Source organism: Anomaloglossus baeobatrachus, chromosome 1 (genome assembly GCF_048569485.1).
Source record: "Anomaloglossus baeobatrachus isolate aAnoBae1 chromosome 1, aAnoBae1.hap1, whole genome shotgun sequence".
Classification (NCBI taxonomy): Eukaryota; Metazoa; Chordata; class Amphibia; order Anura; family Aromobatidae; genus Anomaloglossus; species Anomaloglossus baeobatrachus.
This window is the reverse complement of record NC_134353.1, coordinates 421,897,370-421,911,327: the sequence shown is the minus strand read 5'-3', so window position 1 is coordinate 421,911,327 and position 13,958 is coordinate 421,897,370. Positions and strand designations below refer to the sequence as shown.

The 13,958-nt window shown below is 45.0% G+C and overlaps 1 protein-coding gene across 1 annotated transcript in view; it reads right to left on the bottom strand.

Annotated features, from left to right (window-relative positions):
* Positions 1-13,958, bottom strand: part of PTPRS (protein tyrosine phosphatase receptor type S) — a 684,599-nt gene that overhangs the window by 69,316 nt on the left and 601,325 nt on the right. Inside the window, exons 28-30 of the mRNA XM_075352599.1 lie at positions 4,009-4,294; positions 410-588; positions 210-336 (exon numbers count right to left, since the gene is read on the bottom strand). Coding sequence (XP_075208714.1) covers positions 210-336; positions 410-588; positions 4,009-4,294 — 592 coding nt within the window. The remainder of the gene's footprint in view (positions 1-209; positions 337-409; positions 589-4,008; positions 4,295-13,958) is intronic.

The window sequence follows — 13,958 nt, the reverse complement described above, 5'->3', positions numbered from 1 at the left end:
TGCAGCAATCAAATGACATAATATCCTGTGATCACCAGGAGACAGTGCTGAACTCGGAGCAATGCAATTCCGGAAGCATGTCTTTCACTGTTTATATTGACTGGGATCTCCAGCATTTAAGAAGGGGTTGTCCAATAGTGGCATTTTTAGAACCAGTCTAGTGACTGTTTTAGTCTATAGATTCTAGAAATGCAAAATAAGTAACTTACTCTGCCCATTTCTCGAAGTTTTGTTAACATTACAACAATTGTGGAATTATTTTCCCATAGCATTCTCCAGAAGTCTTCAGTGGTTTCTGCAAGTGGTCCTTGTGTTGCAATGTAAGCTTTTTGTTGCCTAAGAGGACAATATATTAGTCTTTCTACATATAAAAACATCATGAATTAAAAAATTATAGACCCGAGCTTACCTGTATCCATCTATGAAACTGGCATTTATGTAATCTGACCCCTCTACTCCCCTGATTGGTTGCAAGCAAACCCTTGTGGTTTCATATGGCATGATGTTCACAAGGCGATTTTTAAATTTGTTGCATGGAAGATTGGCACTGATGAATCTGGAAGTGTGAGCTTTCGAATTGGCAAGGCGCTGAGCGTGAATAAGACAAAAGATTAGTTAATAGACTTTGTTAATAACTTTTTTTTATATTATTTAAGACATATAGCCAAATATATATATATATATATATGTATGTATATACAGTTGTGCTCAAAGGTTTACATACCTGCCAGATTTTTTGCTTTATTGGCCTTTGCATAGAGAATATGAATGATAACACAGACGTTTTTTCCATTCATGGTTAGTGGTTTGGTAAGGCCATTTACTTTCAAACAACTGTGTTTTCTCTTTTTAAATCATAATGACAACCAAAAACTTCCAAATGACCCTGATCAAAAGTTCACATACCCCAATTCTTAATACCATGTATTGTCCCCTCTAACATCAATCACAGCTTGAAGTCTTTTGTGGTAGTTATTGATGAAGTTCTTTATTTTCTCAGTCGGTAAAGCTGCCCATTCTTCTTGGCAAAAGGCCCCCAGTTCCTGTAAATTCTTGGGCTTTCTTGCATGAACTGCGCACTTGAGTTCTCCCCAGAGTGACTCAATGATATTGAGGTCAGGAGACTGAGATGGCCACTCCAGAACCTTCACTTTGTTCTGCTGTAGCCAATGACAGGACAACGGCCTTGTGTTTTGGATTATTGTCATGTTGGAACATCCAAGTATTTCCCATGCGCAACGTCCGGGCTGATGAGTGCAAATTTGCCTACAGTATTTGCTGATAATTTGCTGCATTCATCTTTCTTTCAACTTTGACCACGTTTCCTGTGCCTTTGTAGCTCACATATGCCCACATCATCAGCGATCCATCTCCGTGCTTTACAGTAGGCATGGTGTACCTTTCATCATAAGCCTTGTTCACACCTCTCCAAATGTAACATATATGGTTGTGGCCAAAAAGTTCAATTTTGGTCTCATCACTCCAAAATACTTTAATCCAGAAGTTTGGAGTCTTGTCTCTGTGCTGTTTGGCATCTTGTAGGTGAGATACTTTGTGGCATTGCACAGTAAAGGCTTTCTTCTGGCGACGTGACCATGCAGCACATTTTTCTTCAAGTGCCTCCTTATTGTGCATCTTGAAACAGCCACACCACTAGTTTTCAGTGAGTCCTGTATTTCAGCTGATGATATTTGTGGGTTTTTCTTTGGATCCCGAACAATTTTCCTGGCAGTTGTGGCTGAAATTTTTGTTGCTCTACCTGATTGTGGTTTGGTTTTTACAAAGTACCTGATTTTTCATTTGTTAATCACAGTTTGAACACTGCTGACTGGCATTATCAATTCCGTTATATATCTTTTGGTATCCCGTTCTTATTTTCTACAGTGCAACTATCTTTTCCCATAGATCTGTTGACAATTCTCTTGCTTTCCCTATTACTCAAAATCCAGAAACGTCAGTGGCTAGACGAAAGATGCAAGAGTCTGTCTGGATCTCAGAAACACACTCAGCTTTTATGCAAGGACACTGAATATAAGCAAACAGGTCACAAGTGAGGATGTTAACTTCATTAGCCATTCAAACCCATCTGTGTCAACTTCTGTGCACATTATCAGGCCAAAATCACCAGGGTATGTGAACTGGTCGTCATTATGACTTAAAAAGAGAAAATTCAGTAGTTTGACAATAAATGGGTTCACCCAACTACTAACCATGAGTGGAAAAAATATTTTGTGTTATTATTCATATTCTCTGAAAAAAAGGCCAAGAAAGCAAAAAAAAAATCTGCCGAGGTATGTAAACTTTTGAGCACAACTTTATATATATATATATATATATATATATATATATATATATATATGTACATACACAGTATATCAGAAAAGTTAGTACACATTTTTTTAAATATTTTATTACATCTTTTCATGGGACAACACTAAAGATATAACATTTCGATACACTGTAAAGTAGTCAGTGTTCAGCTTGCATAACCGTGTAAATTTGGTGTGCCCTCTAACTCAACACACAGCCATTAATGTCTAAACCAAAAGTGAGCACACTGGCAACTATATGTAGTTCAGTTTTTGAGAGCGTTTGGTGTGAAATTTAAATTTTTAAAATCTACTTGAAGTATTACCACACATGGAACTAATCCTCTTTCATAGCAATGTGATCTACCAGAACATCTATCTTCTATCTGCAGACATGACTGCAGCAGCTGAATAATCTATGGGCATTTATTGGAATTGTGACATACACAACCCAATCAGGTGAGAAAACTCCACTTTAAAATACAATATTACCCCTATGGGCGCTTGTCCCCTTTTTCTATAACACCAAATGTAACACACTTCTTCCACATTCATACCATATCAAAACCATATATCAAAACTGTGTCATATCAAAACCATGTATGATTTCAGTAAACATATATTTGTTAGGGTATGCTCACATTAGCGTAGAGCATCTGATGATTCTGTCATGCGAGAGCATTGGATGCCACATGAGAATGACACTCGGCTCAGGCTCTGCTGCGAGCGTAATCAGAGAGTCATTATACTGTGCTCCAATTGTCTCACATGTGAGAATCAGAGCACAAGTGAAGAGAAGATGGGGAGATTAATTTCTCCATCTTCTCAATTGCATTTTCATTTATTTATAGAGCATAACCAAAATGCCCCTTTTTATGTCTAGACCAAGCATATTAAAACTTCAAAATTGGTCCAGGTTAAAAGGAACCTGTCACCAGTTTTTTCCCTTGTGAGCTGCATCCAGAATGCTGTATATAAGAGCAAAGGCTGCTCTGTATCACATAAAAAACGTCTTTATAATACTCACATAGGGGGCGGTCCGGTCCGATGGGTGTTGCTGCTCTCAGTCCAGTGCCTCCTTCATCTTGTGCGATCGCCGTCCTCCTTCTTCTGAGGCCTGTGTCCATGATTCATCCTACGTCATCCACACAGGCCGGCATTGAGGTCCTGCGCAGGCTGAGGGCAGATCAAAGTATTGTAGTGCGCATGCGGTCTTTAACCTTTCCTCGCGCTTGAGCATTACAGTACATTGATCTGCCCTCAGCAGAGCAGGTAAAAGTGAGCCTGTGCAGGATTGCAATGCCGGTCTGTGTTGATGATAAAGGACGCATCATGGACAAAAGCCTCAGAAGAAGGAGGGCAGTGATCTCAGAAAAGAGGGGGCACCAGACCCAAGAAAACCCATTGGACCGGACCGCCCCCTAGGGGAGAATTCTAAAGGTGTTTTTTACATTACACAGAGTGGCCTGGGCTCTTATATACAATATTCTTGAATGCTGTATATAAGAGCTCACAGGTGGTGGCTGCAGCTCATAATGGAAAAACCTGGTGACAGGTTCTTTTTAAAAAACATTTGTGTGCCAGCATTCTTTATCCTAAGATGGTAATATCTGAAGGAGAGAAGACAGCTGTAGTAAATGGACAGCTGAGTGAAGTGCAACCTCAATCTGTTTGTTACATTATCACTTATGTTTCTTACCTTAAACTCTAACTCCATGCCTGTTACATGTTCTCCTGTTTCAATCTGTGCTAGCTTCTGAATATATGAATAGAGATTTCTAGCTGGAACTTCTGTGTTTCCGCATGCCACGGCTTCAAACAAGGCATCATGAATAAAGCTATACTGGTCCTCTGTCTGGACCATATAGTTCCTCTGTGAGCGCATTAACGTCACATGGCCATATATATCGACAGTCTTCTCATGCTTTATTCTCTCAAGCATTGCATCAATGACAATAAAACAACCAGTTCGCCCAACTCCAGCACTAGAAGAAAGAAATCCATTAATGCACTAATGAATTAATCCAATAATCCATTAATGCACATACTAAAAGTGGCCATAAATAGAGCTTTACAATAAAACCTATGACTTCCAATAAACTAAAATGGGTTGGGGCTAAGAGGTCATTTTCTTTGGCTAGTGCACATAATACAACCAATCAGGATATATACATTATTACAGTGTAAAATATAATTACCAATATTCTAAGATATGAGAATTGAATTTACAGCTCTGAAGTCTAATGGTGTATTCCTAATAGATTGTGATAACATTTTTGGTTGTGATTTCTGTAAATTCTGATGTGAGTGATTGCCTTCTATACAGCTCAGCAGGTTATATCTGTGACATATACGAGTTCTTTTACACAGGTGTTTGTTTATTAACAAGGATTGTATCAAAAGCCATACAAAAGATCATTCCTATATATTATTGTTGGCAGCATATCTACTGTTTAGATCAGGGGTCTCAAACACGCGGCCCGCGGGCCGCATGCGGCCCCTCAGGGTAGTTCGTGCGGCCCCCAGGCCCGTGCCCCTGTTCACTATCGCTGCAGCTGCAGGGGCCGCAGCCACTGTCTGCGCTTTATGTCAGATGAATGTGTTGCTGGTGCTGCGCTCTCGCGCCGGCAATACAATCATCTCACATAAATCACTGACAGTGACACTGCACCTGCCGCGATAGTGAACAGTGGCACGGGCCTGGGGGCCGCACAAAGCAGAGATGAGGCAGCGGAGGGAGCGCGGGACAGGTGAGAAGAATGGTTTGTGTGTGTGTGTGTGTGTTGGACTTTAACCCCTTAGCGACCTATGACGTACTGGGTACTTTATGGCTCCCTGGTACTTAAGGACCCATGACATACCCAGTACGTCATGGCGAAATCGCAGCCCCGGTGGCTACAATTGCTGCAAATACCTTAGATTCGGGGAGGAGGGGACCTCAGGAGGGGTGGTGTCTCCTCCCCGGACCTACGGAGGCTGTGATTGGCTGACGAACGCCGCTCAGCCAATAACAGCCAATCACAGCCACTAATGTTTCAGCCATTGAAAATCGCTGAAACATTGAAATCCAGCCAAGATCAGTGCAGCTATAGCACTGATCATTGGCTGGAGCTGGGTGACCTGTGTTTCACCTGCCCCCAGCTCTGATTGGAGAGATTGGCCTTGTGACCGATCTCTCCAATCACTGTGGATCTGGGGCCGGAGACTGCTCCCCTCAGCTTTACTCCGGTGTCTGTGGAAGGTGATGGGAGCTGCTGACCCATTACTACAGGATGGGGACAAAGTGCGCACATTACTATGAGATGGGGATAAGGCTGGGGACATTACTATAGGATTGGGACATTACAAGGATGGGCACAATACTATTGGATGGGGACATTATTACTATAGTATGGGGACATTACTATACGATAGGGACTAGGATGGGCACATGACAATAGAATGGGGACAAGGCTGGGGACATTACTATAGGATGGGGACAAGGTGGGCACATTACTATAGGATGGGGACTAGGATGGGCACAGTACTACAGGATGGGGACATTACTACAGGATGGGGACAAGGTGGGCACAGTACTATAGGATGGGGACAAGGTGGGCACAGTACTATAGGATGGGGACAAGGTGGGCACAGTACTATAGGATGGGGACTAAAAAGGGCACAGTACTATAGGATGGGGACATTACTATAGGATGGGGACAAGGTGGGCACATTACTGTAGGATAGGGACATTACTACAAGGGGACAAGGATGGGAAACATTACTATAGAATAGGGATAATGCTGGGGACATTACTGTAGGGTGGGGACAAGGTTGGCACATTACTCTAGGATGGGCACATTACTATAGAATGGGGACAGTACTATAGGATGGGGACATTGTTACAAGGGGACAAGGATGGGGAACATTACTATAAGATGGGGGACAACTATGGACACATTACTATAGATTGGGGACATTACTATAGGATGGGGACAAGGATGAACACATTACTATAACATGGGGACAAGGATGAACATATTACTACAAAATGGGGACAAGGATGGGGAACATTACTGTAGGATGGGAACAATGATGAGCACATTACTATGGGATGGAGACTAGGCTGAGGTTGTTACAGGGGGCTGTCTGATAGTAAAACCTAAAGTAATGTCAGACAGTCAGGGTCCACCGTGCAAAGACTCTGCTGCAGACTATGGCAGAGGATAAGTGTGCCTCTGTAAATAATGATAGCACAAGTGCAGAGTGCAATACCTCTGTTATACTCACAGAGGAATATAATTAGAAAATAAAGCAATTCCTCCCTTACTTGGAGGGTGTGTGGAATGGTCTCTGTTAAAGATCACAGAGACAAAAGCAGTGAGTGTGAAATGGCACCTACCTAGGTCCATTCCTCTAGTGGTGCCAGGAGACAGACAGCAGCGTAAGCCGCACAAAGCTCCTACCTGCGTTTGCTCCACTAGTGTGCGAGGACACGAACCACTAGATATGGCACCTGCCTAGGTCCGCTCTTCTAGTGGTGCAAAAGAGACGGACAGCAGCATAAGCCGCACAAAGCTCCTACCTCTGTTTGCTCCCCTAGTGTGCGAGGATACGAACAACTGCCAGACGCAGTATATGAAACGTTACCCTAGCGGCAACGTCCACCTACGAGTAGAATCACAAGGCCCAGCCGGACCATGTGCCTCAGGCACCTGCCTATGTCCGCTCCACTAAGAGGTAAGGATACGGACTGCAGCCGAAGCTGTAAGGTATAAGAACGCTACCCTACCGGTAGCGCTCACCTAACATAGACAGAGAGATGCCTAGAGGAACATGCACAGAGTGTCTACTCGCATGCATGAACCAAGAGGACTGAGCGCCGGGCGGTGTGCGTCAGGGTCTTATATAGACTCTGTGCCTCATCCAAGATGGAGGACACCAGAGCCAATCCGCTGCCAGAATGACAGCAATGACGTCACGCTGGCCTATCACCGAGCAAAGCGTCAGAAGCACATGACCAGCGACCAATCGGCATAGAAGGTGTCAGAGGCATGTGACCACGTGTCACAAGCACATGACCAGTGGCCAATCTGCTTAGAAGGTGTCAGAGACATGTGACCTCGTGTCAGCGATGATGTCACCCGCACATGTGCAATGGCTCCAAGATAGGACTTAGTCTCCAGTGCTTGCACATGTGCAGTAGCAAGAAATCCGGACATAGTCTCCAGAGCCACAGCAACCGTAACAGTACCTCCCCCTCAAGGGCCCCTCTCCCGGCGACGCAGGTAATCGGCAACTAAGTCGGGAGCATGGACAGCCTCCTCAGGCTCCCAAGAGCGATGTTCCGGGCCATAGCCCTCCCAATCTATCAAGAAAAACCTGCGCCCTCTAACCATCTTAGAACCAACTATGGCTCGTACCTCATAGCTAGAGCGAGAGGAATGAGAGGCAGGAGAATGCCGGCTTTAGCAGTGAAACATGGAATTTGTCATGGATCCTAAGATGGACGGGTAACTTCAATTGGTAGACTACAGGACTTACCTGTCGAAGATTCTCATAAGGACCCAGGAAGCGAGGAGAAAATTTGACAGAGCTCACTCTAAGTTTCACGTGTTTTGCAGAGAGCCACACAAAATCCCCTGGAGAAAAGACAGGAGCCGGGCGACGAAACCGATCCGGCACCGTCTTCATACGGTCCTTAGCTGCTTGGATCGACTCTTGAGTCCGATCCCAAACCTCTCTGGCATTAGTTGCCCAGTCGGCCACAAGAGGAGAAGGTGCAGCAGCGGGAAACGGTACCGGTACCCTAGGGTGTTGCCCATTATTGAGTACGAATGGTGTCTGCCCAGTGGCCTCAGCCAGCGAATTGTTAAGGGCAAATTCTGCCCAGGGTAGGAGGGAGGACCAGTTATTGTGGTTCTCAGCAACAAAGTGTCGAAGGTATATAATCATGGATTGATTGGTACGCTCAACCAAACCATTGGTCTCCGGATGGTATGCCGAAGAGAGATTCAACTCACTTTGCAGAAGGCTACAAAGATCTCGCCAGAAACGGGAAGCAAATTGCGGGCCTCTATCACAAATGATACGATCTGGCATCCCGTGAAGCCTAAAGACATGCTTGAGGAATAGTTTGGCTAGTACCCTGGAAGATGGGATTCTCGATAACGGTATGAGATGAACCATCCAGGAGAAATGGTCCGTAATGACCCACACAAATCTATGTCCCTGTGAACACGGAAGATCACCCACAAAGTCCATGCCTACCACCTCCCATGGTCTATCTGGCACTGGTAAAGGATGCAAGAGCCCAGCCGGTCTCTGCCGTAATGGACGGTTGCGAGTACACGAGTAGCAGGAACCGACATATCTCTTGACGTGGCTGGCTAAGTGTGGCCACCAATACCACCTCTCCAGTAACTCTCGTGTCCGCCTAATACCAAAATGCCCACCCACCTTTGAGGTGTGGGCCCACGACAGTATATCATTCTGTCGATCAGGCAGCACAAAGGTCTTGCCCGGTGGGATTTGGTCTAACGTCACAGGGGAGAGCGTATGAAAAACCCTGGAGGGAAGGATAAGATGAGGTTCGTCAATCTCTTCCTGGGTAGAAACCATAGAGCGAGACAGGGCGTCTGCCTTGTTATTCTTACTCCCAGACAGATAGTTTATGGAGAAGTGAAAGCGGGAGAAAAACAAGGACCAGCGGGCTTGGCGAGGATTCAGACGCTGAGCGGTTTGTAAGTACGTCAGATTCTTATGGTCTGTATAGACCTGGAAAGGATGGCTAATCTCAGGGCGAGCAGTTCCCTATCCCCAATGGTATAGTTTTTCTCTGCCGGTGAAAAGGTTTTACCAAAGAAGAAACACGGCCTTTTTCTACCTGCACCGTTCTTTTGATACAAGACCGCACCAGCACCCACTGAAGAGGCATCAACCTCCAAGAGGAAGGGCTTATTCTCATCGGGTCTTTGAAGAACGGGAGCAGTTGAAAAGTATCTTTTTACTGCCTCAAAAGCCTGAGATGTCTCAGTAGACCAGACTTTTGGATTAGCACCTTTCTTAGTCAAGGCCACCAAAGGGGCCACCAAAGTAGAGAAATGGGGTATGAACTGCCTGTAATAATTTATGAATCCTAAGAAGCGTTGCACCGCCTTCAAGGAATGAGGTTCGGACCATTCCAGGACAGCAGAGAGCTTCGCAGGATCCATAGCCAGACCCTCTTGTGAGATAATGTAGCCCAAAAAAGGCAAGGATGACTGCTCGAATACACATTTTTTGAGTTTAGCAAACAAAGAGTGCTCCCTTAAACGGGAAAGGACACGAACAACATCCTGACGATGAGTCTCCAGATCAGGAGAAAAAATCAGGATGTCGTCCAGATACACCATGACAGAGGATAACAGTAAATCCCTGAACACATCGTTTACGAAGTCCTGAAATACTGCGGGTGCATTACATAATCCAAAAGGCATGACGAGGTATTCATAGTGACCGTCTCGGGTGTTAAAAGCGGTCTTCCATTTGTCACCCTCTCGAATTCGGACCAAGGTATACGCACCCCGCAGATCCAACTTCGTAAAAACCTGAGCTCCCCTCAGTCTGTCAAAGAGCTCCGAAATTAAAGGTAACGGGTATTTGTTCTTTATTGTGATTACGTTGAGACCCCTGTAATCTATGCAGGGACGCAAATCACCCTCTTTCTTTCGAACAAAGAAAAACCCAGCTCCCGCGGGAGAGACAGACTTACGAATGAACCCCTTCTCTAAACTCTCTCTTATATAGGTCGACATGGCCTCCGACTCAGGTATTGACAGGGGGTAAACCCTGCCCTTAGGTGGAACCGAACCTGGGATAAGGTCTATGGCACAGTCATACGGCCTATGGGATGGAAGAACCTCAGCACCCTGTTTGGAGAACACGTCAGTGAAATCCAAATAGGGTGTAGGTATGGGAGAGAGATCAGTTGATGCAACCGCAATGACCTTAGGTGGTAAGGGAAGACATCGGGACTGACATTTCGAACCCCAACTAATAATGCTGTCGGACTCCCAGTCAATGTGAGGAGCATGAGTCCGAAGCAATGGGAGACCCAGAAGGACGTCGTCTATACCCTCAGGCAAAACAAGAAATCTCCTCTATGTGACCCTGAGGCAGGGAAAGGCGCAAGGGAACTGTCCTCAATGTAATGGAGTCAGACAACATAGTCCCATTAACAACACGGACAGGAATAGGCGCCTCTAACATGATAGAGGGAATATTGTGTCCCTTTACAAATCCTGAGGACACAAAAGTCCCGTCAGCTCCGGAATCCACAAAAGCCATAATAGGCCATGTATTCTCAGAGAATGAGAGCTGACCTGGGATACAACACTTAGAGGGTGCAGAAGACGTCTCTAGTAACCCCCCTCTAATGGTTACTAGGCCTGGGAGTTTCCCTGACGACTAGAACACTTGTTGGCATAGTGCCCAGCCTGACGACATACGTAACATATAGGAGGACCAGACTTGCGTAGTCTGGAGGACGTATGACCTAACTCCATAGGAGTGGGAGATGTTTCAGATGCTGAGGAAGATGGTAGTGGACCCTCAACAACTGGAATAGCCCGATGCTTAGGGCGTGAGGAAGAAACCTCGAGTCTACGTTCCCTATGGCGTATGTCGATCCTCGTTGCTACTGTGATCAAGTCCTCCAGAGAAGCAGGGACCTCACGAGTAGCAAGGGCATCCTTGACATAGCCTGCCAACCCTCTCCAGAAGATAGGAATCAACACCTTCTCTGGCCAATCTAGTTCTGCCACCAGAGTTCTAAAAGCAATGGCATAAGAACTAGTGGATAACGAACCCTGAGATAGATCTAAGAATCTCAGGGCCGCATCATGGGTAACCTGCAGACCCATGAATACCGCTTTAAGAGCATCAAGAAAGTCTTGATGTCTCAGAGTAACCACATCAGAGCGCTCCCATAAGGGAGTCGCCCATTCTAAGGCTTTGTCCTGAAGTAAGGAGATGATAAAGCCTACTCTGGACCTCTCCGTAGAGAAGCGAGAAGAGTTGACCTCTAGGTGTATCTGACACTGACTAATGGTACGACATGGTCTGGCATCGCCAGAATATCTGTTTGGCAGAGCAAGTCGAGGATCATGTGCAGATGTCACCATGGTCTGAGGTTTATCCTCTATACTCTTGAGCCGCGACTCAAGTACTTGTATGTAACGGTGTAACTGCTGATATTCTGCCATAACTGCCAGACCCTTGGCTCAGTCCTAATGTTACGGGGGGCTGTCTGATAATAAAACCTAAAGTAATGTCAGACAGTCAGGGTCCACCGTGCAAAGACCCTGCTGCAGACTATGGCAGAGGATAAGGGGTATATAAGTGTGCCACTGTAAAAAATAATAGCACAAGTGCAGAGTGCAATACCTCTGTTAAACTCAGAGGAATATAATTAGAGAATAAAGCAATTCCTCCCTTACTTGGAGGGTGTGTGGAATGGTCTCTGTTAAAGATCACAGAGACAAAAGCAGTGAGTGTGAAATGGCACCTACCTAGGTCCGTTCCTCTAGTGGTGCCAGGAGACAGACAGCAGCATAAGCCGCACAAAGCTCCTACCTGCAATCGCTCCACTAGTGTGCGAGGACACAAACCACTAGATATGGCACCTGCCTAGGTCCGCTCTTCTAGTGGTGCAAAAGAGACGAACAGCAGCGTAAGCCGCACAAAGCTCCTACCTGCGTTCGCTCCACTAGTGTGCGAGGACACGAACCACTAGATATGGCACCTGCCTAGGTCCGCTCTTCTAGTGGTGCAAAAGAGACGGACAGCAGCATAAGCCGCACAAAGCTCCTACCTCTGTTCGCTCCCCTAGTGTGCGAGGATACGAACAACTGCCAGATGCAGTATAAGGAACGTTACCATAGCGGCAACGTCCACCTACGAGTAGAATCACAAGGCCCAGCCGGACCATGTGCCTCAGGCACCTGCCTATGTCCGCTCCACTAAGAGGTAAGGATACAGACTGCAGCCGAAGCTGTAAGGTATAAGAACGCTACCCTGCCGGTAGCGCTCACCTAACATAGACAGAGAGATGCCTAGAGGGACGTGCACAGGGCGTCTACCCTCATGCATGAAGCAAGAGGACTGAGCACCGGGCGGCGTGCGTCAGGGTCTTATATAGACTCTGTGCCTCATCCAAGATGGAGGACACCAGAGCCAATCCGCTGCCAGAATGACAGCAATGACGTCACGCTGGCCTATCACCGAGCAAAGCGTCACAAGCACATGACCAGCAACCAATCGGCATAGAAGGTGTCAGAGACATGTGACCACGTGTCACAAGCACATGACCAGTGGCCAATCAGCTTAGAAGGTGTCAGAGACATGTGACCTCGTGTCAGTGATGATGTCACCCGCACATGTGCAATGGCTCCAAGATAGGACTTAGTCTCCAGCGCTAGCACATGTGCAGTAGCAAGAAATCCAGACATAGTCTCCAGAGCCACAGCAACCGTAACAGTGTCTCTATGTCTGGGATAGATTACATGATGTGACATCCAGTTTCTGAGGGGACTTCAGACCAGTCTCCATCTTGTAGTAATGACAGGAAATCTGTACTCACAGTTACAATGATACACTGTACAGTTCCAGTCTCATACATTTTTGTGGGAAAACGTAAAATTTTCATTTTGTCTTTCCACATGGCTTTAGTTCCTTTCAAGCACCTAAATAGTTAATAAATAATCTTGGATGTGGTTATGACCAGTTTGAGGGGTGCAGCTTTTAAAATGGTGTCACTTTGGGGTATTTTCTGTCACCTAGGCCCCTCAAATGTGCTGTGGTCCCTAAAAAATGATTTTGTAAATTTTGATTTAAAAATTAGAAATTGCTGATAACCTTCCTAACAAAAAAAATATTTTTTCAAAAATTATGCTGATGCAAAGTAAAAATGTGGGAAATGTAATTTATTTACTTTTTTTGTGACTGATTTGACTCTCTGATTTAAAAGCATAAAAAAAAAATCAAACTTTGAAAATTGCGAAATTTTTAAAATTGTCGCTAAATTTATGATATTTTCACAAATAAACACAGAAAATGTTGTCTTAAGTTTCCCACTATCATGAAGTACAATATGTAAAAGAAAACAATCTCAGAATCACTGGGATTCTTTGAAGCGTTCCAAAGTAATAACTTGTCAAAGTGACACTGGTCAGAATTGAAATATATGGGCTGGTCATGAAGGTGAAAACAGGCTCAGGAGTAAAGGGGATATACAAACAAATTTATATTATGGTTGCATTTAAAACTTAATTTCCACTACATTTTCCCTGACAAAATTAGCCGTTTGTTGGGGGCTTTAGAAGCTGGACCCATTGTGATCAGTTGATCACCATACTGATTTCAACCTGAAAAGGGGCCAATATTAACTTGGTGGAAGGTCAAACTCTTGGTATCCCATCATTTTACAGGGCCTGGTTTGTCCTGCTAATGCTGTGTCCTCTTTATTAATTATGAATAACAGCTTTGCGCAATTAGTTTATGTGTAGAAAATATTTTATGTCCTCCTGCTATCTCTTTCCTTACTCATCATTTTAGGATGGTAGTGACTAAGGCCTCTTTCACACGTCCGTGTCTTTGGTACGTGTTTTGTTCGTTTCCTCATGTACCGGA